The 27,535-nt window shown below is 39.1% G+C and overlaps 1 protein-coding gene across 2 annotated transcripts; it reads right to left on the bottom strand.

Annotated features, from left to right (window-relative positions):
- Window positions 1–463: 463 nt before the first annotated feature.
- Window positions 464–27,535, bottom strand: klhl21 (kelch-like family member 21). Of its 2 annotated transcripts, XM_057829431.1 has the most exons (6): window positions 27,407–27,523; window positions 26,834–26,954; window positions 12,391–13,455; window positions 6,071–6,473; window positions 5,917–5,989; window positions 464–5,777 (listed from the first exon to the last, which is right to left on the bottom strand). In XM_057829431.1, exons 3-6 carry the CDS (start codon window positions 13,415–13,417, stop codon window positions 5,454–5,456), a joined length of 1,827 nt encoding a protein of 608 aa, XP_057685414.1. In that variant the 5' UTR covers window positions 13,418–13,455; window positions 26,834–26,954; window positions 27,407–27,523; the 3' UTR covers window positions 464–5,453. The 2 variants fall into 2 exon arrangements, with proteins under 2 accessions (XP_057685414.1, XP_057685413.1); XM_057829430.1 differs by lacking the exon at window positions 26,834–26,954 and having other exon boundaries at window positions 27,407–27,535.

Genomic DNA, 27,535 nt, shown 5'->3' with positions numbered 1-27,535 from the left:
TGCTTTTTGTGATTCTCGGTTGAATCTTCACCCTCCTGACCAGTTTTCTCTCAGCAGCAGGTGATAGCTTGCGTTTTCTTCCTGATGGTGGCAGTGACAAACAGTGCCATGCACTTTATACTTACAATTGTTTGCACTGTTGCTCTTGGGAGCTGCAGCTGCTTTGAAATGGCTCCAAGTGACTTTCCTGACTTGTTCAAGTCAATGATTGTTCAAGTCAATAATCACTCACAAGAAATTGCTAATTCGTGTTGCTGTATGTATATTTTTGACCCGGCAGATTTGATCACTTTTTCTGTTAACCCATAATAAAGTCATAAAAGAACCAAACTTCATGAATGTTTTTTGTGACAAAGAAGTATCTGTTCCAACCACTCTATCGGAGAAAAATCAGAGTTGTAGAAATAACTTGAAACTCAAGAGAGCCATGACATTATGTTCTTCACAAGTGTATGTAAACTTTTGACCACAACTGTAAATGGAGAATGGTATTGAAAATGAATGTCAGTTTAATTTTTCTTGATGCTAAAGGCACTTCAAGGTAAAAAAAAACAAAAACAAAACAAAAAAACTAAATGAACAATGCCTTGTCCCATAAAACGAATAGTAACGACTTTTGAAGACTTCTCCCGTAAACATCCTTACCCCTATCCCCCCCCCAAAAAACTACAAACTTAGGATTTTCAATTTTAAACAATTTATTATTCATTCATTATTAAATATAAAATCTCATGCATTTTGGGGGGAAAATAACTTCAAAAATGAACACAAACCTATGATTAGCAAGAGGCTAACCGACTGACAAGCTTATACTTGCTTTTACTTACATCCAAGCAATCCATAAACAGCACGTTAGGTGAAAGATTTACGTCAACTAAGGTGAATATAAATGTAATGACATATTAGGTGAGGGTTAGCCAAAATCCTGTGGAACTTCCAGTTTGAACAGTCGATGAGGCACATTCGTTGAAAGAGGTACAATTTCCCGTTACTGATGTCATATTAACGAGATAGAATAAACAGTGCTTCTGCTGATTGTGGCCAATTAGTAGGCTACATTTTGCCTCCCTTTAAGATGCACTAAACAATACAACAGTAAAATTGGAATTTTGCCCATTCCTGATGCATAGATCAACATATTAAGAGCAGATTTGCCATTAAAAGCCTGTTTTATAGGCAGGGATGTCCCATGCATATTGATAGGAGGCAAATCGCTTTCACTGGTTGCATGTCACTAAACCACTGGGAAGATCACTATGCATACTTACGGTTTACATTTATGGTCAGTAACAACAGATTGTTGCATGGACATGAACATTGTAGCATGCCTTATAATTAAAGCTGGCAGATGCAGATATACTGTATCCTCACCAAATACAATTTGCAAATCCTTTTCAACATACCAAGACATGATTCAAACTGGTGAACATTAGTTGCAAATATTCACCAATTTAAATGCCTGAAACACCTTCCAATGAGGCGCGAAAGGAGCAATAAAAAGACCAAGTTAAGGATGCTGGGGGGTTGAAGATCCCACTGGTTAACAGCTTCAATAGGAACAAGTCAACTATGTTTTTTTGCCAAAAGTGTCCTCCTGGCCAAGGAGGAAAATGACCATCCATGTTGTTCACATCTGTGAAAGCACTGTTAATGGTAATATGATATGAATGGGAATGAACTACAAAGCTTCAAGTGGATCAGTTTCAACAAAAAAATGTGCCTTTGTAGTGTATTCAATCGAACATATGTTGAAAATGACTTGCAAATCACATGTAGTTTATTATAGGGATGTCCCGATCCGAACACGTGATTGGAAATCGGGCCTATGGCGCCGTTTTTAAGAGGATTATAATCAGGTGAAAAGGATCGGGTTTTTAATTTTAAAAAATATATACAGTGGTACCTCTACATACGAAGTTAATTGGTTCCAGGACCTTGTTTGTAAGTTGAAATGGTCGTATGTCGAGCAGGATTTTCCCAAAAGAATACATTATCCATTAATTCGTTCCGCAGCCCGAAAACCTACACTAAATTCTCAATAAATATTGGTGTTACTATTGCAAATATCAATTACAAAGAGCATAACAAATACTTTATGAATAAAAATTGGAATAATAAATAATACCTGTAATAATGTAACAAACCAGGTTCTAATGTGGTGAATGGGTTTTCGTGGTGTACCTGAACGCATCGCGTGGCTGACTGAGGGGCAGTTTACATGGCGACTCTGCGACACAAAGACGCAATGACTGAGTTGCGGACTCGCCTCGCATGCATATGGTGTCGGCGAAGACGAAAAATTCTGAATCCTGCCTCCAAAGTGGAAGAATCCGATTGCGGGGGGTAGAGGGGGGCTTCCTCGGGATGCATATCAAAGGCTGCTGCGGCGCGAGACAGCGCTGTTAACATCTGCACTCGTCCACGTCACATTGGGCGTGCGCAGCGGTGCTACTAAACATTAAAAACAGCAAATATGGCGGAATGTAGGCTTTAATTGACTGTTTTAATTAAATATGTTGAACGTTTCAATTTGTGTGCCTTTTTGAACAAAAGAAGAATGACATTGCTTCGAGTGGGCGGGCATATTTTTTTCCGGGCTGAGGGAGCTTGGTGGGGTCAAAGTGCATCATTCTCTGTCGCCCAGTAAATCTGCACTGCCCCGTAGGGCCTGGCATGAATACTACATCGTTTCATGCGGGATAGCGACATTGTTCAAATGGAGACGCAAATGCAAATTTGAAATTGGTCGTATTCTCGGAGTCACCATATAAACGGCCCCTGATAGAGTGAGCCTTTATAGTTTCACTTTCACCTTGTTTACTTGCTGCGGGGGACACTAGGCACAAGTTGATGGAATAAATGATTAGAAACCTGACGAAGCTGGTGATTTCGTTGGTGATGTTCCCACAATAATAACTGCCACCTTAACTTATAAAGACTGGCGAATGGAGGAGAACCGTCATAGACCGTCTACGGCCGTATCATTGAGCAAGCCATATCATGGATATGCACCCCACGCTCATATTTCTCTATCATATCCATCTTCATGTCAATGGTAACAGTAAGCATCACCTTTTTTCCACCACCGGCACTAGCATTGTCGGAACCAATGTTGATTCCTCTCACAAGAAAATCTGCCACGCATCCGTCTTGCGGGAAAACAAACTGCGGAGCTGTCATACATTGCTGTATTTAGAGCATGTTGTCGGATGTAGAACCAAATGGCGAGCCAAATTTTACGTCGTATGTCGAAAAGATCGTGTGTCGAAGCGATCGTATGTCGAGGTACCAGAGTATTTGTTTTTCCTGCTTCATGCTAGTACAGCCTCTCACCCTCCCTCCTTCTAAGCAGTGCAGCTTGCGTTTGGTACTTAAAATTAATGATGATTGACAGGTTCGTGTTTTGATCTCATAAACAAAGCCTCAGTAGCTCTACAATCAAAAGGCACAAATGTGTTAATAGTTTAGCTTGTTACACAAGTCGTAGCCCATTCTCTGGCAACTCATTGTTTAAGTGAAAGGCTGTTGTCGGAAGCGTGAGCGTAAGAGCATGAAAGAATTCGAGTAGACTCCCTCATATGAATGTTATGGAGAATGATTAAAAGTATGGCGCTAAAGGTGAGGCAATGAAAAATGTGGGTGCACCTACATTTTGTGCTGGTGGACCTTCAGAAAAAAGTGCTGTTCATTTTTCCAATATCGTTCAGGCCTATCTCAAACAAGAGCTATTCAAGTTATCTGGTGAAAATTCTTCTAGTCTTTGCAAGAATTGCAATGATAGTTTTACCCATTTTTAGGCTTAATTTATGTATATATGGCGGGAAACACAGACAAGTCTGAAAAAGCAGTTTCTGGTCTTGCACCCCTCTCTAAAATAAACTGCTGTATTTTAAGCCAAAAGAACTGTTGTGTTTGATAAAACAATATGTCTATATGCTGCCATAGCAGATTCATGGCGCATTAAGCCTTCAAACCATTTTTAATTTGTCCGTTTTACTCTGGAAACCCCAGTTTACAGACATCGCGCAACCGATTTTGTTTCAACCCAGCCATAAAACGAAGGTAATTAATTACATTTATTATTCAAAATGTCTGTCACTTTTAGGTCAGAACCATTGATATCTAATATTTCGTTTAAAAAAAGAAAACGACTTTAAAAAATTATTCACTTGCATATTTTAAACTTTTAAACCAATTACGTCACAATGAAAAAAATGGTGTCTGTAAAAAAGTCACGGATATCTACCTCATAACTATCGCTTAATTGTATTTTTCTTGTTAATATCGCATTTTTTCCGATATGTTAGATAAATAATCGATCCAAACAAAGAAAAATTGAAAAACAACATGTAAAAGGGTAAATAAATGAAAAAGAACATCTCGACCACTCCTTGATGTCTGCAATTTCTGCATCGCGACCCTTGTTATATTACCATGTTTCACCCATAAAATCTCCAAATGATCCGGCTGTGGCCATCCACATCTGTGTCTTGACACATGTCTTGATACATGCTACATGGAGTTTTTGGATCGAAACGAGGTAAGTACGCGATAATATCTCGTTAAAATCATGGCGTCTTTAATTCTGCTCTCATCTGCTCCCGCCTCCAGTTAGGGTTTTGCTGTTTAAATTTTTTTTTTTTTTTAAATGCCCTCCTGTTCAAAACTTGATTCCCCCAGAAAATTGAGATTTTAAGCTTTCCAATGATGTATCACACATGCATATAGGACAATTTTGAAATTTGGTCTAATTGGGGGTCTCAGAGCAGAACTTCAAGTCACCTGAGCGTTTTCCGCCATATGTATTTTTTAAGGGCTAAAAAGTAAAATTCAGAAATACAATGGCATTGCCAAAAGATACAAAAATATATACATCTTATACTTCGCAACACTTCCGGGAAAAGCGGAAAAGGAAGTACAGTAGAATAGCGCTAGAACATGTTTGCAACTTTTGTTCAAACAAAAAAAAAACTTTTTTTTCGGTATCAGATCGGAACTTGGTATTTGGCGGCATTCTCAAAATCAGGCGACTTGGACTCGGGTGCTAAACTATATGCGGTCGGGACATCCCTATTTGGGTTCAATATAAATTCATTGGATTTGAGGTTTGTAAATCAGGTTCTTAGCCTGAGTAGATGATCGTACCAGATGCTCTCCTCAATGACAGGTATCATAGACTACCTTTGAATGGTTTAGTTTGCTTTCTCCTTTCAGTCTCTGATGTAATCGGAAATGCAATTCATCATCCAGCCTTTGTTCCAGCTAGAATCTTTACAAAACTGCATGCAGGTGATGTTTTCTTCATGCATGCATGCATGCATTTAGTTCTACTTTTCAGATCTTACAGGCTTAGATCCTCTTCCAAATCCTACTACCAAAATCAGGAGGAGCTATGTTTCAGCATCTTGATGAGGCAACGCAAACTGACAGCACAGCGTTGGGTGTATCCAAACTCAGTGGGCCACGTTCATGTCCTGGTTGACATCATTATTCAAGTTCTGTAGGGCCTGGTGGCGCTGGTGCCGGTGCAGGTGGATGGCATTGGCATCCGGGGCGCTTATGGGCTCAAAAACATTAGACACCAGAGGCATGAACTGTCGGAAAATGCTTACGCTGCCGTGCCAGAAAGTGGGCTGAGGCAGCCGACCCGCGACGGACCAGACGCGAGTGGCCGGGTCGTACGCTTCCACGACGTCTGACAGCTCAAATGTGTTATCGTAACCACCGGATACAAAGAGTTTTCCACCTAGCGCTGCTACGCTGCCTCCTACATGTACCTGAATGGAAAAGACAAACCAAAAAAAGGCATCAGGATATGCCTCACGAAGTTAAGTCACTTAAAAAGCTTTTTGGCTGGGAACAGATGATTCATTTCAAATGCATCGAGTAAAAAAAAGATGCTGGTTCTACAGTTACCTGATTCATTGGACTAATCTTATCCCACTGGTTCTTCTGAGGGTCGTAAACGTCGACCTCTGTCGAGTCATCCCTACAAGAAACAACAAGTAGTACTGCTAAAGTGCCACGAAAAAATCGTAAACATTATGTTCTCATAGAGTTTCTTCTTTACCTAACAAAGAAGATGAGCCCATTGAGAGTGACCGTTTTAGGGGTGTATGCCCACGACAACTGTCCGCAGTTAACCATGGACCATCTTTCGCTGTCTGGCTCATAACACTGAACAGCCATGGCGTCTTCTTCAGCTAGACAGCCGATGGCGTACAGGCGATCGTTGCATGTAGTGGTGCAGCAGTTATCCATAGCGTGCGGCATAGGCGGCAAGGACTCCCAGCAGTCCAGCGTGTGGTCATAGCGTTCGGTGCTTTCAGACGCCACCACGTACAACTGACCTTTCAACACGCATGAGCTGTGGTACTCGCGCGCCTTCAGCATGGGTGACACCTCTGTCCATTCGTTGACACTCGATTTGTAGCGCCAAACACTATCGTACAGGCGAGATCCATCAGAGCCACCTACAGGAGGGCACATGAACCAATGCAAGAGGTGATTCGACGTGTTACAACCATCCATTTTCTACTAGTTTGTTTGCTGTAGATCAATCTCTCTCCCTAATGTTGGCCATAAATATCCCATTAAAAGACTTGAACGGTAATTCAAAGGACTGCTAGAGTATGACAAATGTGCTAGTTACTAGAGCCGGAAATTAGCACTACCAAGGTTTTACATGTTTTCTCAAAGTGAAATGCCATGGCTGGTAATGATGAAGTGCTGGCAGCACAACATGTTCTGCAGTTTATTTAAAGCAAATGGAAATTTACACTTAGCCATCGCTGTGTTTTCCGTCTTCTAAGTGTGGCTAATGCACTCCACTCAGGTTCATTTTCCACACCGATGACAAATGAGCATTCATCAAAGACCTTCACCATCTCATTTATGATTTTCCAATTAAACAGTAATCTATCATCACCACAATTTACAGGTAAAATACAATTGTGCTCACGCCAAATTAGCTCAGTGAGTACCTGTCATTTTGGCTTTTGAATTGTAGCCATTATTGTGAAGCAAAGTGCAAATGAGTGGTTTGCCTAGTTTTATTAGAGGTTAGCTATTGCAGCTCTTAAACATGAGGGGCAGTCATAAGCAGATTTAAAGGGGGGGGGGGGGCGGAGGGTGGCTACAACTTATATATATATATATACACACACATATATATTAGGGCTGTCAAAATTATCGCGTTAACGCGCGGTAATTAATTTTTAAAATTAATTACGTTAAAATATTTGACGCAATTAACGCACATGTCCCGCTCAGAAAGTATTCTGCCTTTTGGTAAGTTTTACAGCAAGGCTTTTTGTGCTGTCCAACAGCGAACTCTTGTGGTCGCTTTGCGACATGGTTTATTGTTTTTCTTCCCAGTTCATTATGGCTGCACGACGTCTCGGGCTGATAATGTTGTGCTTATATGATCCTTGGACAAGATTTGTCCGTAAGTATGGTTGTTGTAAAGAATGTACATATTATGTTAGTAAGCGAAAGGTTATATTTTTTGTATGAGACGGTTTTTGTTTATGTTTAGTGAACCTGTATAGCGTGCTAAGCTAACGTTGTTGCTAATGCAATGCTTGTGTACTTTTTTTTTGTAGTTTTACGACGGTCTAAAGAGGACAATGGTTTGAGGCCATTTTATTAATAAATCAGATGAAAAAGGAAGAAGTCTAATTATTAAGGCGTCGTTCATTAGCTGTCTAGATTTGGAAAAAGTAGACGCTTCGGAGTGAGGACAGCATAGACAGATTTAAATGACAGTAGAGTGAAATGCCCACTAAATTCCTTATGTACCGTATGTTGAATGTATATATATCCATCTTGTGTCTTATCTTTCCATTCCAACAATTTATTTTACAGAATATATATATAATTTACAGAAAAATATGGCATATTTTATAGATGGTTTGAATTGCGATTAATTGCGATTAATTACGATTAATTTTTAAGCTGTAATTAACTCGATTAAAAATTTTAATCGCTTGACAGCCCTAATATACACATATATTAGGGCTGTCAAAATTATCGCGTTAATGAGCGTTAATTTTTTAAATTAATCCCGTTAAAATATTTGATGCAATTAACGCCCAAACGCCCCGCTCAAACAGATTAAAATGACAGCACAGTGAAAGGTGTACTTGTTGTGTTTTTCGGAGTTTTGCCACCCTCTGCTGGCGCTTGGGTGCGACTGATTTTATAGGCTTCAGCGCCCATGAGCATTGTGTAAGTAATTATTGACATCAACAATGGCGGGCTACTAGTTTATTTTTTGATTGAAAATTTTACAAATTTTATTAAAACGAAAACATGAAGAGGGGTTTTGATATAAAATTTCTATAACTTGTCTTTTAAGAACTACAAGTCTTTCTATCCATGGATCGCTTTAACAGAATGTTAATAATGTTAATGCCATCTTGTTGATTTATTGTTATAAAAAAGAAATACAGTACTTATGTACCGTATGTTAAATGTATATATATCCATCTTGTGTCTTATCTTTCCATTCCAACAATAATTTACAGAAAAATATGGCATATTTTATAGATGGTTTGAATGCGATTAATTGCGATTAATTACGATTATTTTTAAGCTGTAATTAACTCGATTAAAAAATTTAATCGTTTGACATCCCTAATACAGTGGGGAGAACAAGTATTTGATACACTGCCAATGGGTTTTCCCACTGACTGTGTATCAAATACTTGTTCTCCCCACTGTATATTTATATATAAAAGTTGTAAACCAATAAAACGCCAACAAAAAAAGAATAAAATGAACAAAAAAAACCCTTTTTAATAATAAGTCGAAATTGAATAATAAAAACACAAATCTACCTCCATATGGTTCCGCCCTGGGGATACAATTTTTGACCGGGGTAACTACATTGTCACGACACCGGCGGGCGTACCAAATTCAATGGATGACGATCTTGGCAAAAAGTATTGCTTGAGCAGCCTGATTTAGAATTCCCCTCCAGAATGCGGGGAAACAAAAAACGCTCATTGTCAACTTATTATTATAAATATTCTTGTAAGTTAATTTTATTGCTGACACTGCATTTTGGGGTCATCAACATGTTGTGCCCCCCCCTTCCCCAAAAGTGAAACTCCGCCTATGGCGGCAATGTTTAACTGTTCTCAAAATTCTAACAAAAGGGAGTCAAACTTTTTTTGACGCGAGCCACGTCGTAATTTTGGTTGCTTTCGGAGAGCTATTACTTACGTCTGCGAAATGAGGCTGCCAACATTAATCAATTGATGAATTGTTGAGACTTGACCTAAAAAATATATATATTCTTTTAATTCATTAAAAATAGAAAATGTGTAAATATTCTCATGTTTATTTATTAACTTTTAATTTATGAAAAAAAAATGTAAATCTCTTATTTTATGTTTCAGCAGTGGTGACCACTTAAGTCATAATTTCAGATTTTTATAATGTTATTGCAGTAAAAAGGCCAGAAGAAAACTATCAGAAAGACTTAAAGGGAACTTTGGACTTAAAGACTTGTAGGCTCAAATAAGCCACAATTGTTTATTTTATTTTATTAGAAACACATAAAATATTGCCATAGATTTTAAAATATAATATTTAGTACATGTTTTCACCTACGAAGGGCACCATGTTTTAAGCGCGCAATAGACGCTCGGGGTGATGATGTAGATTGTCACTGAATACTACCAGGTTACTACCGGTTGCTTTAATGGAGCGAGACGTCCAACACATGCGCTTATTGGTTAAAAGCAGAGCTGGGAATCTTTGGGCACCTAACGATTCGATTACGATTACGAGGCGCCGATTCGATTATAAAACGATTATTGCTGCACCCCCCTCCCTTTTTTTTTTTTTTTTTTTTAAATTTTTTTTTTTAAAAATGTTTAGTACATTAGTTTCAAAATTGTTCAAAAATCCTCTCAGGCTAAACCAAACTACTATTTCAGTATCAAGTTAACATATAACAGTAAACAAATATACAAAAATAACAGTAAATAAAATACTCCAGTCCCCATTCTGTATCAGCAGCTTTAAACTACATTCAATTAATGAAATGTTGTGAATCAACCGTTACAGTTGTTAAAATTGCTCCCGTTATTCCGTAATTTCCCTTCTGTCTACTTTTGACATGTCAAAGTTTTAAAATTGTTTCATCATTTAAAGATAGATTCAAGACAAGATTTTGCCGATTTAGGAGTATTTTGGATAAAAAGTTAATTAGGTTCGCTACAAAAGAGCCTTCTAGAGAAGTCTACTGCTTTAAGATGGCGGCTGTTTACTAACGCCGGCAAGTCTGTCATTTCGCATCTCTGTTCAATAATTCATGTTTTAACACTGCAATCGTCTGTCATTTTGCAGCTAGTTCTACATGTATATGATATCTACTGTAGCCGTATGTTTGTAGCAACTAGCAACTGGGCGTTGTTTGTAGCGGCTGTCGGCCGCATTCAGGTATGATTGTTTTTTTATCTAGCGGCATGAGTGGGACATGATATTTACTCTCGGTCCGTTCCTCATTGCGTCCCAAAGACCGCGCCAACTGTGTTTTACTTCCTCTTTACCTGGTATAATTCAATAATCGGAATTTGGATGTTTGTGAATCGTTCTCGAATCTTCCACGGCCGAATCACGAATAATCTAAGAATCGGAAATTTCGCACGCCTCTAGTTAAAAGCGGCGAGTACTTATTGTGTTTTTTGTGAGTCTTTCATTACCTTTTAATTGCCTAAAAATACTTTTTGCATGTATTTCCCCCTCATACTATTAAGTATTGTGTTGTTTTGTGGTAGCTATAAAGCAGATCTGTTGATCACATTAGTCACAAAGAATATTTAAACAACCCCTATTTGATAATACTACGTTTCAGTATTTTCTTAAGGCATCTTTAGTATGTTCTCTCAGTATGCATCTAAACAAAACAAGCTGAAAGCGCACGGTAGTACTATGGGTGTCAGATTCGCCTCTTGTCAGACATTTTGCCGGTGTAAGTCATTTTGACAGAACACCAGTTTTGTCTACTGTCGTCTAATCCCCTCTTTCCTGTTCATTTTGCTTTTGTTGCTCGTTTTGTGAAATACCGACAGTGCTGTCATGCTCATTAATGTTCCTCCCGGGTTCAAATTGAAAGGGCTGAACAGATGACATGTTTATGTCGCTAGAGTCATACTCTGGAAGCCAGGCAGTGAAGCCAAGTCACGTCATCGCCCTGCGACGTCAACAACAATGGGGACCTACTATTCATCCATTTTCAATGCCGCTTTTCCTCATGAGGGTTGCGGAGGTGCTAGAGCATATCCCAGCTAACTAGTTAAACTAATTTTACAAATTGTACATCAAATTATTTTAACCCATACTAACGTTTATCTTTTAAGAACTACAAATATTTCTATTTTTAAAGGTTCCCATTAAAAATGATCTCCACTGGGGGTGTGACAAAATATCGAAATGCTGATATCGCAATACTTTGTATCCCAAAAGGTTATCAATATGTTCCTGCAAGAATCGAGATATCATTTTAAAAAGGTGTCAACATCTTAGGGAAAAAAAAAAAAGTTGCTACAAAATCTTCCACCATAATAGTGTCTCAGTTAACTCTAAGGCTGCCTTGATGGTGCTCGACACCCACTCCATTTAGACTGGGAACGTTCGTTCATTCGAAACCAGAGCATTCACAATATCCTGTCAGATTTTCGGGGCATTTATAGGTCACTTGCGCCCCGAAGACCGCGCCGACTGTGTTTTAGTTCCGCTTTACCTGGTATAATTCCATAATCGGAATTTTGATGTTCGTGAATCATTCTCGAATCTTCCACGGCCTAATCGCGAATAATCTAAGAATTGGAAATTTCGCACGGCTCTAGTCACTTGCTGTTCATTTTAGGGCATTTCCAGGTCATTTCCTGTTGAGTTTGAGTCACTGCCCTAATTATTTAGGTGATTCCCAGGTCACTTACTGTTCTGTAACACAAAATGAACAGGAAGTGACCCATAAAATACCCCAAAATCAACAGGAAGTAACTGAAAATCAACAGGGAAATGACCTTAAATGGCCCAAAATTACCTCATTGCCTGGCTACTGACGGCCATAGACGTTCAATCCGTTTGAAGTGGGAGGGATGGCTGCCACCCTCCCAGTTCAAATGGATTGGACGTCTACTACTGATAAACTCATTCCAATTCACAGCAGAAGCTTGTTTTTCTGTTTATTTGTTGTTTTTAGAATATCCAAGAATGATTTCCTGACCAATGTATCGATAATCGTTGTATTGCCATATCGTCAGAGCTTTGTATCGCGAGGTACCAAGAGGTTCCCACTCCTAATCTCCACAGTTATTGATTTTAAAATGGAGGAAGAAAAAAAAACTTCAAGCATGATGCACCAACACTTACCAGTGACATACATATCATTCCCGAGGGCAGCTATGCTGTAGCCCCCTCCGAGGTGGTCCGGAAACTCGGCCAGGTAGCGCCACTGGCCCGTCTGTGGGTTGAAACAGTCAACAGTGACCAGCTCATCACAGTCCTGGTCGCAACCTCCAACCACTACTAGGATCTCGGCCAGTCCGGTGGAAGGCCGTGGGCGCATGCGACGGCAGGGTCTGTCGTGACGGTCGTACTCGCAGGACTGGAAGCTACGGGCCTCGTTCACCATGCGGAGGCAGGTAGGTGAAAGGTATACGAGTGGGTCGCTCTCAACATGAGCCAAGAGGAAGAACCTCCTGACAAATGGGAGTCGGACCTGCTGTAGTAGCTCGGGCCAGTAATGCATTCTTCGCTGGAGGTCAGCCTTCACCCAGCGCACTGCGATCTGGTAAACTGTCTCCTCTTTGTCTACGCACAGCTCATCATCAGACACAAACTCAAGAAGGCGCTTCCAAGGCAACCGTTCAAAGTCTGTCCCTTTAGCAAGATCCATCAAGTTTTTTAGGATGAAGCGACGGGCACTAGCTGCCAGCTCTCGACAAGCGTAAGCCTCTGCAAAGTCTTGGATTTCTAAGCAGTTGGAAACATCCAGACGCTGTTCGAGAAAAGCGCAGCAAGCCTCTTTGACTGACGGGAACTGAAACAGATCTGCCGTTTTCAGCAGAAGATCCACGTTGTCTTGTGTGACCGTGACGCGTCCTGTGTAGCAGAAGTCTACCAGTAGTCCCAAAAGCTCGGCCGAAACCTCGTGCAAAACTACACGATCCATGATGCTTTCCCGGAGTTTCCCGGCGAACATAGCCCGGAAGTAAGTGCTTGCGGCAGCCAACACCGTGCGGTGGCAGTGGAACTCGCGGCCTTCTGCGCATAAAGTCACATCAAAAAATTTCCGCTCTGCGCGGAGTTCGTGTATTCCTCGTAGCAGGTTGAAGGCGTGGGCTGCGTCAAAAAACGGCAGGGTGGACGCTTGTGTCTGTAAGACGGGATTCTCCATCTTGTCTCCAATGGAGGTTCTCAGGAAGACTTTTACATCTAAAAAGAAAAGCACAGTACTACTAATTAGACTGGACGCACTACAAGTTGTATTAAACCTTACACTTGGTTATTTCAAGACACGCCTGTCAAATAGTCTTCAAAATACTGCCAAAAGTTAATTCTTGTACCCCACGAGCCCTTTTCACAACAGGACTGAGGGCAGAAACGCCAAGAACATTCGACAGGCTAGATTGATATGAATACTTGCTTCCAAAACACAGGCATGTCACTTGTGCGCAGAGGCTATAAATATACCAGCAGTGCCCACTTCCAGTGTTGGGGGTGTTGGTCCGCGTCAGGCTTTGAGGGAAAACAGCTAGCTTGTTGTGAAGGAGACCCTCGGGACTGAAAATGACACCCCCCTTCATCGCATGTGGCTTTGGTGCGGCAGTTTGCGCAACGTTGTTATTCTTAACACAACAACTTCCGGTTATATAATTTTGTCATGTTAGCTTGTAGAAATATTATTTATGAAGTCACTCTTGACAGCTGCAATGACACTTAATATACACAGATAGTGCACATGGATGCTAATTTCTACTTGAGAGCGTTCATGTTCTAATCTTGGTTTTTTGTTTTAAGTTGGAATGTTTGCTTCTCAGCTAGTTCAGGAGCCATCAACTTTCACATGTTCAAAATTCAGTCTGAAATGTGAATGGCGTAGTTTAGTTCAGTTGGACTTTAGTTCAAAATTCTTTATTTACTGAAAATGTATGTTTGATAAATATGCAATAAACACAGAAATAAAAAAAGGGAACAAGTACTTTTTGATGAGGGAGTAGGCATTTGACTATCACTATTGGGAAATGGCGCAAACCAACACTTGATATTAAGAGTGTGACAATATCTCAATACAGCGATATATCGCGATATTTTGCAACCCGATCGGTTATCCATATGCTCCCGCCAAGTATCGATACATTTATTTGACGTATTGGCCATTGGATGCTGTAAACTGCTCAATGTTTGTTGAGCAATTCCTTGGCGGTCCACTAGGGGCGCTCGAGAGTGACGGTGAAGGTAAAGTGCGCACAAGTCGTCTAGAGAAGAGAGGAAGCTCCAAGTGGGTTGAAAAAATAAAGCTTTGTGAGAACGGTGGAGGAAAAAGTGAGAAAAATATTGCTACAAATCACACATGTGGACACACTTTAGATTTTACACCAACAAGAAAGGAAGTAAGGTGAACAAGGACTTTGCTCTATGCAAGAATTGTCTAACAAAAATATGGTTCACTGGCAGCTGGTGACGAAGTGGACATGGATTTCTTCACTGCTTTGCTTTCATCACTTGAGGTAAGAAAGTTTTGCTATGTACTTGTAATTGATTTTTTAATTTACGTAAATTATTTTGATGACATTTGGTGTTGAATGATATAAAATAAACCAGCACCCTAAACTGGATGAAAATGAATATCGAACAACCCTACATGAATTTACTGATTTATTTGATATTATTTGAGAACCACTTTCCATCTACTTTACGACACAAATTGTTATTACTGCCATTTTGATACAATAAGCTATAAAAATGGCTTGAATAGCTTCCAAGATATAGGTGTCAGTTTAATAAATGACTTAAACAGTATCTTTTCTATTTTGAAACATCTTTTTTTTTCTCATTTCAACAGTTGTATCTTAGAATATCCTGTATCAAATTTCTGACCAATATATCGATAATAGCTGTACCGTGATATCGTGAGATAATCGTTATCGTGAGCCTTGTATCGCGAATCGTATCGTATAGAGAGGTGCCCTGAGGTTCCCACTCCTACTTGATATAGTAAGAACAAAAAGTGAATATTAACTGACAAACAACACAGAGTGACATGAAATCAGACAAAATCCATGTTACGAAAATGGTTTACATTTGCTAAATACCAGAATAATGAGAATGGAATATTAGACAAGTGTTCACTAACTTCACTTTGCAAACATTTTATATTGATAATTTTGGCAGTATGGTTTGGGTCATTGTCCATTTGGGAAACAAATTTGCGCCCAAGCATTAACTGCCTATAACAGCAAAAAGCATGTGTATTTCATAATTCACGCGGTATTTTTTGCTCCTGAATGAAACGGACCGCTTGGATGTGTGTGGAAGCAATCGTTTTATTTATCCAATTTTTTTAATCCCGTGCCATGAAAATGAGTGACTTACGGCTCCAGTTTCAGGTTGAGGACGAATGCGAATGTGACGTCACCCGGGTCAGCATCTCACAATACAGCATTGCTTTATAACATGCAGATGGACTGCGGATTCAGCTGATTTTGCGGATGAATTCGTTTATTTTTCGCATCAGGCCAGCCAAATGTGCTGTAGGGTTTTGTTGCTGCACCAGAGAGAGGCATGTGAGCCTTTTTGGGTTTCAAAAAGTTTCCGTTCACCCCGAGATTGGCCAAAAAATGTCTGACAACTGTGGGACCATTGGACTTACGAGGAAGTGAGAAAACAACGGGTTTTGTATGATGTCAAACACTGGGATCATGGCACACGTTTTAATACGGAGGTGGCTTGCATTTTGTGGCTGACAATGCTCCTTGTCCACAGAGAATGCCACTCGGCTGACGACCAGCGGCTTGTCGCACACCACCCTCGGTCCTCTTCGTGTGCCCGCCGGGAGTGCGCTATACTCGGCTTATGATTGTGTGGCTCTCCATATTGTCCAGACTTCCAGTCCCCTCTGCCCTCTTCGTGTGCCCTGCAATAAACCACTATCCTTGAGTTGACCTCGGGCAGCTATGCGCTCCTCTGACGTCGGCCTTTTTGTCCGGCGGTCATTCTCTAGCTGCTTCGCCGGCAAACGAGCTCACAAAGCAGGGGAACGACGAGATGTAACTTGCTCGCCGCCTGGGGGGTTCCAATCGGTGAAGACAATCGACAACCCCGCCACCGTGTGACATGCCATGGGGTAGTTTTGTGTCATTTTTTGCTTCGAAAGGCAAAATCAAGACTTGGAAACGCCGCTCGTTTTGGGTTAGCATGTCGGCTAGTTGTCACGCCTCCTGGTTTGTTTACACTGTCCAAAGCAGAGGCAGGGAAATGACAAAAGCCAGACTAACTCCAGTGGCATAAAATATCCTTCAGGAGGTGCAAGAAGTCGACAGTTTTGACCATTATGGAGTAATTATGCCATGTCATACTGAATAAATGCATTTTTAATATTTCATATTCCATTTAGCACACGAATGTTATTTGTCATTTATTTAGCAATTGGGGAAAATGCCTAGATAAAAAGAAGATCCTGTAAAAATATTGGGAGTAGAGAGATTGAAACAATGACCTTTTGCTGCTCTTTTTGTCGCATTTTCCTTGTTCTGAATAATTCCCCCTCAATGGGCTGAATTCTAAATGAGATGAAATCGTGACCCTGCTGATGTCATCCGTCAGCTGGGGACGCTAGAGCGCTATAATGACAGGCAGGGGCTAAACGGCAGATTAAAAGATTAATTTCTCTTCATCTGCGCTTTGCCAAATTGTTGTATATAGTTGAATCGTCTCAAAATATGACTGTAATTCACATAATAATGCTATTTAAGATTTTTTTATGCTGTCACAGGCACTTTAAATTCCTCACAGATATCTTGAGCTGTTCAGTATTTCCACAAAATGGTATTCTTTTATGAACTCAGTTTATGAAGTGCCCCAGTTTATGAAGTGTCAGTCGCTTCTGAAGTAAAACAACCCAGTTATCCCATGTCACACCTGTTCCACGTTCGCCTTCACTTCCACAAAAACCTCAACACTGATTATTAGTTATATCCTGATTACAGGTGCACGATAATTATCGGTCAAATATTTATCGGTCTAATAATAGGAATTATGACGTCATTCCAATAACTCCGATAACATTATTAATAGGCCCGAAAATATATGATATTTTTGGCACATTGTCGGTGGACTGGGATGTGAGTTTTTTTCCCCACTCCTGTTTTGCCAGTATGGAAAAAAGTTTTGTCACTGTTCTAGAGGCAGTATTTCTCCATCACTGCGTGATCAACCATACTATGGCAATTAGCAAATGTTTGTATTTTACAGTCTTATGTTACATGTATTGTTACATGTTATTGAGAGGCCTTTTGGTTATTGATAGGTTTGCTGTCCTATAATTGCCATGTTAAGAAAGTTCTTTCATGGACCAAGACCACAACAGTCTCCTCTCCTGTTGCACCAAATATATTATATGCTGACAAAGCACAATACCTGTTGGGTTTATGTCTGTTTTAGTTCAGTGCTCATTGTTCAGGGGAACACATCGTCAATGACATTAGCCACGTTTACATGCTGACTTTTATTCATACCGATTCAAATCATTCCGAATGGAAATTTCATATCAGCTGTTTACATGTCACTTCATCTATTCTGATCCAGCGTTTACATGTGACTGCCTTTATTCCGAAAGGACGTTTGACAACTGCCGTCTGACATGCGCAGATTAATCAAAACAAAGCGTCACGTTGCAAAACATGGAGATCGATCGTCAGAGTGCTCCTGTTTTAACTTTAACCCACTTGTTGTGTTTGTGGGGTCGTATCCGCTTCTGCTGTTTTGCTCTTTTGCCTTGTAGTAGCCGGTTTTCCACTGGTTTTTAATCTGGTCAACGCTCCGGTCTATTCCGGCTTCGTGTAACCTCTCGTGAACTTTTTAAAATAGTTCACTGTTCCTCGTTTTACGCCCGTCTAAGCGAGCAATTATATTCAATTCTTTTAAAGTTTGAATTAAATACAATCTTTCCGCCGGACTCCAATTAGGTGCGCTATGCTTGGAAGCCATGTTGCAAGTGACGTTACTTACGTCACAAAGTGACGTCACCACGTCAGTACGGAGCATGTGCAGAAAGAACGCAACCAGACACCATTCCGCTTCCCTGTTTACATGATATAACTTTACTTCTAATCGGTTTGGGAAAAGGAATATTCCACCCCTGTGAATCGGAATGAAATTCCATTCGGTTTGGGCCTGTTCATTCTGAATGAGGTGTTTATATGGAACACATTTATTCGGTTTGAACAAATATTCCGACTGTAATTGGAATATTTGGCTCCATGTAAACGTGGCAATTGACTGATTGATTCTGATTGACTAAAATTATATTTATTTGACAAAAAAATATGGGCACTTTATTTGAAGTCAAAACTGTTCGTTTTTGTTTTGTTGCACATTATAATAATAATGTTTATGCCATCATGAAAAATCTGATTAGGTCAAAGGCAAATCTATGCTGAATCCATCACTAGTATTTTTTTACCATCCAGGTGTTCAAAAACTCAGGTGAATATACATTTAAAAATTATATAATTGGTTATCGTATCGGTATCAGCCCTGAGGAGCAGGAAGTTATCAATATCGGTTTCAAAAAATAAATATCGTGCACCCCTAGACTTTATGCTTTTTTTTGTTTTACTTCCGATCTGAATTTTTTCAAGAAATGTTTTGCCGATACCGATCTAAGACCTACATTTTTACAACAGTAAAATATAATGCCCCTCCCAAAAAAAAAAATCACATTTCTTGTATTTAACAGAGCTTTGTTCATACCTCCTCAAGAATATTCCATGTTTCTTTGTTAACATCATTAGTTTTTATTTTCTGAAGCGAAGCAGTCCCACTCAGCGTACATATTTGCCTAATGGTTTTATTTACAGCTGGCGAAAAGTACGACGGTACTGAAAACATGCGACTATTGTTTTGCCTTTGCAAACAATACGTTTCTTTAGGAGTAATGGCAAAGTCGGCACGGTACTTGATTTAATATGGATAATGACACGTACACGTTCGATCAGTCCAGGCTATAGCTATAGACATCTCACCTGTGGCCTAAAATGGCTTATTTATAAGCTGCACAGTGTTCTACACTTGATAATGAACTACGTAAAGTCCTAAAGATCCCTTGTATTCTATTCACAATTTAGGAACAGATTTTCATTATTACTTATGAGGAAATTAGAGCTTTATTACTTATGGGGAAATTAGAATTTACAAGCCAAACAAACTGACATACGGCCAGCATTCAGTACTGGACTTCTGGGGTACCACTGTTTATCAAACTTGGAATGACTGATTAGTGCAGGCGTGCAGATAGAAAATGAACTACCTGACTTTTAGACAGGAGGGTCACACTTCTAATATTCTCGACAAGGATCATTGGATCTTTTTTTAAACACATTCATGAAGCATCATGAATCACATAAGCAAAATCCTTGTTAACATTTGGGGATCATTACCTCTAAAATAAGAAAGGATCTGATTACAGATGTTACTTTGAGGTCATTTAGAAGCTGGTGGGCTCTAGCCAAGACCTAACACATTCCAACCAGGGCTTTGACAATACAGCCAACACAATAAACTCTACCAAAGATTAATAAGGACCTTCGAAAGGGCAATTTAGACGTGTATATAATCTAATCTACAATGGAAAAACAACTCTCAGAACTGTTCAGTATCTTTGACATGGTTTCTTGGTGAAGCCTCTTTCAACCACCTTCTATTTTGCTCATCACTATGGGCAAATGTATTGGGACACATTGCTAGTACACCTGCAAGAAAATGTGTTTCCCCTTCACCATCCAATCTTCAAGAAATACCTTGTACAAGATGCTTGAATGCCTTTGGGAAGTTTAGTTCATTTATATTCAGAACTATTTGCAAAGACTGGAGGCTCTATTTGTTACTATAATCTTCTGAAAATAGCTTATGACAGAAATTATACTGCATTTACAGTCAATGACACCAGTGTCACAGCAGCAGTTAGAAAACTCGAGCTGTAAATAGAAATCCTGCAATCAGACGCCCAGTTTTATGGGTGTTACACTCATCCGAATCCAGTATATGATTTAGCTTTTGGATAGTTAAAAGTACAGCGTTAACCTCCTGGAGGTGGTAGAACTTATTTTGGGAAACATACGGGGTAGTCAAGAATTCATGACTCACATGTTAGTCAGAATAATGTGGTTTAATTTTTTTTTTATTCCTCATCCTTCTTGGCAATCCTGGGAAATAAATTGTAGTAGGTCATGTAAAAATGTTTTAATCTGAATGTACAATCAAGTGAGTCATTAATGACTGATGACATTGCCTGTCGTTATTATCTAGTCTGCCCTACAAATTTTGGGAAATACTAACAGACTATGTTAGCTATATTGCTGCAACGATTAATCGATTAACTCGAGTATTCGATTAGAAAAAAGATTCAAATTAAATTTTGCTGCTTCGAGTATTCGTTTAATTAAAGTGGCTTTGTTTTTGTTTTGTTTGTTTTTGAAAGTGTTTGCATTTAGTTTTATGATTTGGGTGGATACACTGCCCTCAAGTCTTCCTCATTTTACATGGCCAAATCCAGCCTCTCCCTGTTAAGACCAACATAAGCTAGGTTTTTGTTTGAGCTGATGTTTTTTAATGCATTAATGCATTTAATGCATTAGCCAATTTTTGTGGGAATATGTGTCGGAACTATTTGTTGAGACCATTGTTAAAAAAAAAAAAAAAAAAAGTATTTTATAGCATTTAAGCAAATGAAGTTTTGCTATGTAAGTTAGCCAATTGTTCTTTTGTTGTACATATGTAGATCCTTATTTATTTTTTAATACCGTTTGAGGCCCAGCTCAGGTATTTTAATTTTTTCATGTTTATCCGATTACTCGATTATTCGAACTAACAAGTTTATTGATTAATCGACTACTAAAATAATCAATAGCTGCAGCCCCAGTGTGTTATCAAGCGTAATGAAAATTTTAGGTAAGAAATAAGATTTTTTTTCTTTTTCTTTATGATTTAGAAGTGTTTGAGTGAAAACAGGAAATAAATATATATATATCTTTTTTCTAGTCACTTCTGAGATGCAATTGTTGGCTGTTTTCAACAATGTACATAAAACAAAGACATTGATTGACTTTGACTGAAAATGGTTCAATATTAGATGAAATGCCTTGTTTTCACGTGGATATTTATAATTGCTCCTTACCTAAAAAAAATGTTTTATCCGATTACTTGATTAATCGAGAGAATTTTCAGTCGAATACTCGATTACTAAAATATTCGATAGCTGCAGCCCTAGTTAGCTATGAAGCTAAAACTTGTTCATGAGTGTTACTCCTTACCGAATATACGTTGCATTGCCCCCAGAGTAAGTTTTGTTATACACATTACTGTATCTCTGTAACATTCCTTTGTTTTGTGTTGTTATTGGTCGAGTATGTAAGTTGAGTTGACATGCTCCTAAGTAGGGTAGCATCTATTATATAAAGGTAGATGCAGGTAGCTTGTTTGAATGCTGTTTGGTGCTGGTTCATATTAGAATTATTTATTAATTACTTATTAACATACTCTGAGTATTAATTGCTTCAGATCACTATATATTTCAAATGTCTTGCTGTCGCAAAGTTGACAACTAAGTAGTTTTAGTCCAAGTGCTAGGGGAGAGTTTATGCTTAGACAATATAAGATCTACTGCGCCTCGATGAATATGTGACGAGCATAATCCGCAAGTCAGATGACCATCCACATGGTGACCTTGACAAAAAAGGATGTAAGATGAAGATGTCACTAAGCTCCATAGATAGTGCAGTGGCGACTGGCCATACATGCTAAAACTGCAGTCAGTGGCTGTTAAAGGGAACCACAGATAAAAGACAAGTAGTTCTTAAAAGATATATGTTAGATTAGGGCTGTCAAACGATTAAAATTTTTAATCAAGTTAATCACAGCTTAAAAATTAATTAATTGTAATTAATCGCAACTCAAACCATCTCTAAAATATGCCATATTTTTCTGTAAATTATTGTTGGAATGGAAAGATAAGTAGTGATTGAAAATACCCCACAAGGTGTCAATGGAGAGTTTTAAATTAATTAGAGATCTAGCCAAGGCAAAGTCTGTGTAAGTTTGATGTGTATTTTGCAAAGCTATTTGATTGGGAATGCCAGTTCTCTTTCCGTTGAGAGCTTTTCTTTTTATAAACATTATTTTTTTTGGGAGAGATAGGAATATCATTTTTGTTGTGCTTTCACTAAATGATACTGTAGCGATCTAACTTTTCCACCCAAAGGCATGATGGGAAGTTGAGAGCTTTTCTTTTGGAGAGATAGGAATATCATTTTTGTTGTGCTTTCTCTAAATGATACTGTTGCGACCTAACTTTTCCACCCAAAGGCATGATGGGAAGTTGGGTAACCATGACTGTCAGTGGTGGCTGCAAATGATATACAATATGTTCTGCGTTAAGTTCAATTAAGTGTTAAGAAAAAGATTGTCTGCCGGTCTGCCCAAATGTATGCTGGGAAGTTGCGCAACCATGACTGTCAGTAGTTGCTGCAAATAGTATACAATATGGTCTGTGTTGTGTTCAATTGAGCGTGTTAGGAAAAAGATGGTTGATTGTAAATGAACACTTGTGTCCACTCGCATCTGCCTTTTCGCTCCCAATGTGCTAAAACGAAGTCATTGTAAACTGTTTGAGGCAACGCGTGAACGGGTCATTCTGTGCATGCGTTAATTGCGTCAAATATTTTAACGTGATTGAGTAAAAAAAGTAATTACCGCCCGTTAACGTGATAAATTTGACAGCCCTAGTTAGTACGAATAATAGTAATTTGATATTAAAACCCCTCTTAATGTTTTCGTTATAATAAATTTTGTAAAATTTTAAATAAAAAAGTAAACTCGTAGCTCGCCATTGTTGTTGACGTCGCTGGGCGCTGACGTCACAGGGCCACGCTGCCGTACTTCACAGTCACTCAAAATATGTAAGGTAGTGATTAAAATACACCACAAGGTGTCAATGGCGAGTTTTACATTAATAAGACATCAAGCCAATGAGTGCGTTTTGTCACTTGACTGATGCCGTAGCTCGCTGTTTTTTTTTTTAGACTGGTTGTGATTCACGTTCATTTGAGTATTGTCTTCACAAGACTCCTGAAAATGGCTCCCAGCATCATAGTTTGTGTATTGTGACTAAATATTGCCATCCAGTGTATTTGTTGAGCTAAATGAGTTGCTAAAATGTTTAAATATAGTTTGACCAAAGTCTGAGTAAGTTTTATGTGTATTTTGCGCATCTATTTTGATTGTGAATGCCAGTTCTCTTTGCATTGTTGCGTTAACTGTGCGAGAATAGGGCCTAAGTAATACATATTGAAGCACTTTTCTTCTAGGTGACATTTTTTGAGAGATATGAGTATTAGTTTTGTAGTATTTTCACTTATGGTATTTATGTGTGTTGTGAAAGAGTTGCCAAAGCTTATGCCAATAAACGGCGTGGTCCGAGCTACGAATCTGAATGCCTATGTCCACTCTCCTTTTTCTCTCCCACTGTGGATTAAAGAAACTACAGCGTCAGTCAAGGGAAGAAACACACTCATTGGCTTGATCCCTAATTAATGTAAAACTCACCATTGACAGCTTGTGGCGTATTTAAATCACTACCTTACATAATTAAAGAGTGACACTTTAAAAAAATGTTTTTTTTTTTTAAAGAGTGACAGGTGGAATTCTGGCAGCGTGGCCCTGTGACGTCACCGCCCTGCGACGTCAACAACAATGGCGACCTACTAGTTAAAATAATTTTACAAATTGTATCAAAACAAAAACATCAAGAGTGGTTTCAATATCAAATTATGATAACTTGTACTAACATTTATCTTTTAAGAACTACAAGTCTTTCTATCAGTGTATCTCTTTAAGAGTGGCTGATCCTTCAGAGCCCAGCCTGACCAGCCCATAAAAAGCCAAGCACACATTCAGCTCATTACGTACTAAAGAAGATGAACACAAAGCAGCTTAGGTTCATGTAACATATTGTATCACAAAATGAACTGTATTCCAAATAATAGCCATCCATTCATCAACGATCATTACACCCTCATATATTTTTTACTTATTAAATTTTGAATTTTTGTTTTCACATGAGTGCTGCCACTATCAAATATTTTTTTACAATCAATTATTCTATCGATCATTCCATCGATTAATCGAAGGGTATTTTGAATTCAAATATATCAGTGAGTCATTATTTCCACACTGGATGTTAATCAACCGAACGTTGTTTATTTAGTATGCTTTAAAGTGTGTACGAGAGGATTAAAAAAAAAAAAGTCTTAAATAGCATTATTATGTGAATTAGAATCATATTTTAAGACGATTTGAGTATATACAACAATTTGGCAAAGCGCAGATGATGAAAAATTGGTGTTTTAATCCTCCGTCTAGCCATGCCTATCATTATAGGGCTCTAGCATCACCAACAGGTGGATGACGTCAGTGGGAGAATGGTTTCATCTGATTTAGTATGCAGCCCGTTGAGGGGGAATTATTCCTAACGAGGAAAATGCGATGAAGAGAGCTGCAAAATGTCATTGTTTCAATCTTTCTACTTCAATATTTTTGAGGGATATTCTTTTTATCTAAATATTTTTCCCAATTTCTAAATAAATGGTATGGTCATGACAATTAACAATCTTGTGCTAAGTGGAATATGAAATAATAAAAATGCATTTATTCAGTACATGGCAAAATTACTCCATAATGGTCAAAACTGTCCACTTCACCTTTACTGTTGCACCTCCTGAATGCTATATTATGCCGCCGTAGTTAGTCAGGCTTTTGACATTTCCCTGCCCCCCGGCTTCCGCGAATGTAAACAAACCAAGAAGCATGAGAGCTAGCCGACATGCTATCCCGAACCGAGTGACGTCTCAAAGTCTTATTTTCGCTTTCGAAGCGAAAAATCACACAAAACTAGCCCGGACCAAATCAGCCTGCCGCGGGGTTGTCGATTGTCTTTGCCGATCGGCAACCCGCCCGGTGGCAAGCAAGTTACAGCTCGTTCCCCTGCTACTACGGACAGGAGAGTACCGCCGGACAAACCGGCCGACATCGGAGGAACGCGTAGCTGCCACATGGTCAACATGACTATAATGAAAAATAATGCTTTACTACACGGCGATGACATAAACAGAGAGCGGCGTGCAGTTGTTGTGCAGCCAAAATGACAGACAGAATGTGTTAAGAGATCTTTTCTACCTGCCCATCCATGATGAAACCTAAGTAAATAGTCCTTTATTTAAAGAAAGTTTGTAGTGTTTACTTTGCAATCGCTGTATTTGCAGCCATTTTTAACACAAATTTGCAATTTCTGATGGGGTTAAAAATTTGACAGAACACCAGGCACATGAAGAGGGCAATAAATCGAGTATAATGCTCTACTGGCAGGGGGGATGTGCGACACGCCGCTGGTGTCATCGGCCGAGTTCACAAGGGGCATGTCAGGCACAAAATGCAAGCCACCTACATAATAAAATGATCCCAGTATTTGACATAATACAAAACATGATGTTTACTTACTTCCTTGTAAGTCCAATGGTCCCACAGTAGTAGGGCTTGTTTTGGCCAACATCCATCAGTGAATGGGAACCTTTTGAAACCCAAGAAAGGCTCACACGCCTCTCCCTAGTGCGGCAAAACTTTTCTGCAGCCGTTTGGCTGGCGTGATGCGAAAAATAAACGAATTAATTCGCAAAATCAGTTGAATCCTTAGTCCTTCTCATACAACAGTACGGCTGGACAGTGAAGAGGACACCTTCTGCTGTACACATCACAGCGCCCTCTTTCTCAACACGAGACTGGGGCCGGAAGTCAGTCATTTTCATGGAGCGGGATTCAAAAAACTAAATAAATATAGCGATCGCTTCCACACACATGCAAGCAGTCCAATTCATTCAGGAGCATAAAATACAGCGGAAAATATGAAAAAAAAACCCATGCTTTTTGCTGTCATAGGCCTTTTGAAGATAACTCATTTGCTGCCATTGACACCAATGAATGAATCCAGTGAATGATGACTAATTGTACCCCTGGTTCAAATGGATTTGATAAGTTAATTGAGGGTTCTTCGTAGCCTACTATAACATATATATATTTTTAATAATAATAACATTAATACTTTTCTGCATTAGATTACGTCTATTATTTTTTTCCATAAAGTTATTATGATTCTGTTATTGGTTTGGTTCATAGGAGTCACAAAATAAGGGGAAATATTGGAAATATTCATTTTCCAAAGCAAAAACTGATGCTTGCAAATGACATTTTCTTAGAAGAATCATCAGGCTGCTTTCATTGAAGACTACAGAAATCAGAGGTTGACATGGTGAAACAAGAGATTTGGTTTGGGTAATTTTATGTTAAACAATGGCTCTGAAGAATTAATCAATTTCGACAGCCCAATTTAATTTTCTTAATTTTTCCAATGCATTTGTTATACAGTCAGATTGATATTTACAGAATAACTTTATTTGATCAAGTCGACGAGTCCAAAATATTGTGTCTTTTTTTTTTGCGGTTAATTTAGGCATATTTGAAAATACCAATTAACTATGCCTCTTACATTCTTGTCATTCCACCTTGTGCAGGAAACACTTGCACACAGTCAAGTCCGCTTGCATCCTCCGTTGTAGCCGTGCAACCATACATGTCCATTCCAGTGAGCAGCACACTGTAAGTTGAGGCTAAAATTTTTGATGAATCATGAAAGACTTGTAGACCCAAACTTTGACCCATTATGCACAGAAGTATGACGAGAATTACAGTATAAAAGCTGACTTCAAGTGTGACTGTATACTAAAAGCAGACTTAGAAATTTACACGATCATCATACTGTACTTGGATAATTTAGGGAACAACGATCATGATTAGTCGCAGTTCCGTTGGTTAGCCAACGGCTATCCAACTCATTGCATGAATTGCCTGACAGGCAGTCTATGACGCTATGGCGTTTGTGACGCGAATGGAAAAATGTACATATTTCAGGCCACTGATAAAAGTTGAACGCTGCTGAACTGTATTTGTATCGCGAGTAGCCATCACGATTCTGTCCTAGAAAAAAAAGGTTGCAATCGCGCGTGCTGTGTGTTTACCGTATGTCGATTAGGGTAAACAAAGAACTTAAGGGCCAACTTACCCGTGTTCTTCCTCACCCAGGTCGTAAAATATTGAAGCTCCTGCGAATAAAAGCCTTTAGAAATCGAATGACGATAAAACTTTGATGTCGCAGATGCGTTCGGCCTCCCTCGGCGCCATGATAGTGTGA

This window comes from Corythoichthys intestinalis, chromosome 2 (genome assembly GCF_030265065.1).
Source record: "Corythoichthys intestinalis isolate RoL2023-P3 chromosome 2, ASM3026506v1, whole genome shotgun sequence".
In the NCBI taxonomy this organism is placed as follows: Eukaryota; Metazoa; Chordata; class Actinopteri; order Syngnathiformes; family Syngnathidae; genus Corythoichthys; species Corythoichthys intestinalis.
Note: the sequence above shows the minus strand (reverse complement) of the source record. Positions and strands in the feature narration are given on the sequence as shown.

Bases quoted from the DNA above. Each gene is read 5' to 3' on its own strand.
- klhl21 (XM_057829430.1), bottom strand. From the start codon at position 13,417: ATGGAGAATCCCGTCTTACAGACACAAGCGTCCACCCTGCCGTTTTTT. The intron at 5,990-6,070 runs GTAAAGAAGAAA...TGTTTCTTGTAG, and splicing joins GGGCTCATCTTCTTTGTTAG to GGATGACTCGACAGAGGTCG. The intron at 5,778-5,916 runs GTAACTGTAGAA...TTTTCCATTCAG, and splicing joins AGATTAGTCCAATGAATCAG to GTACATGTAGGAGGCAGCGT.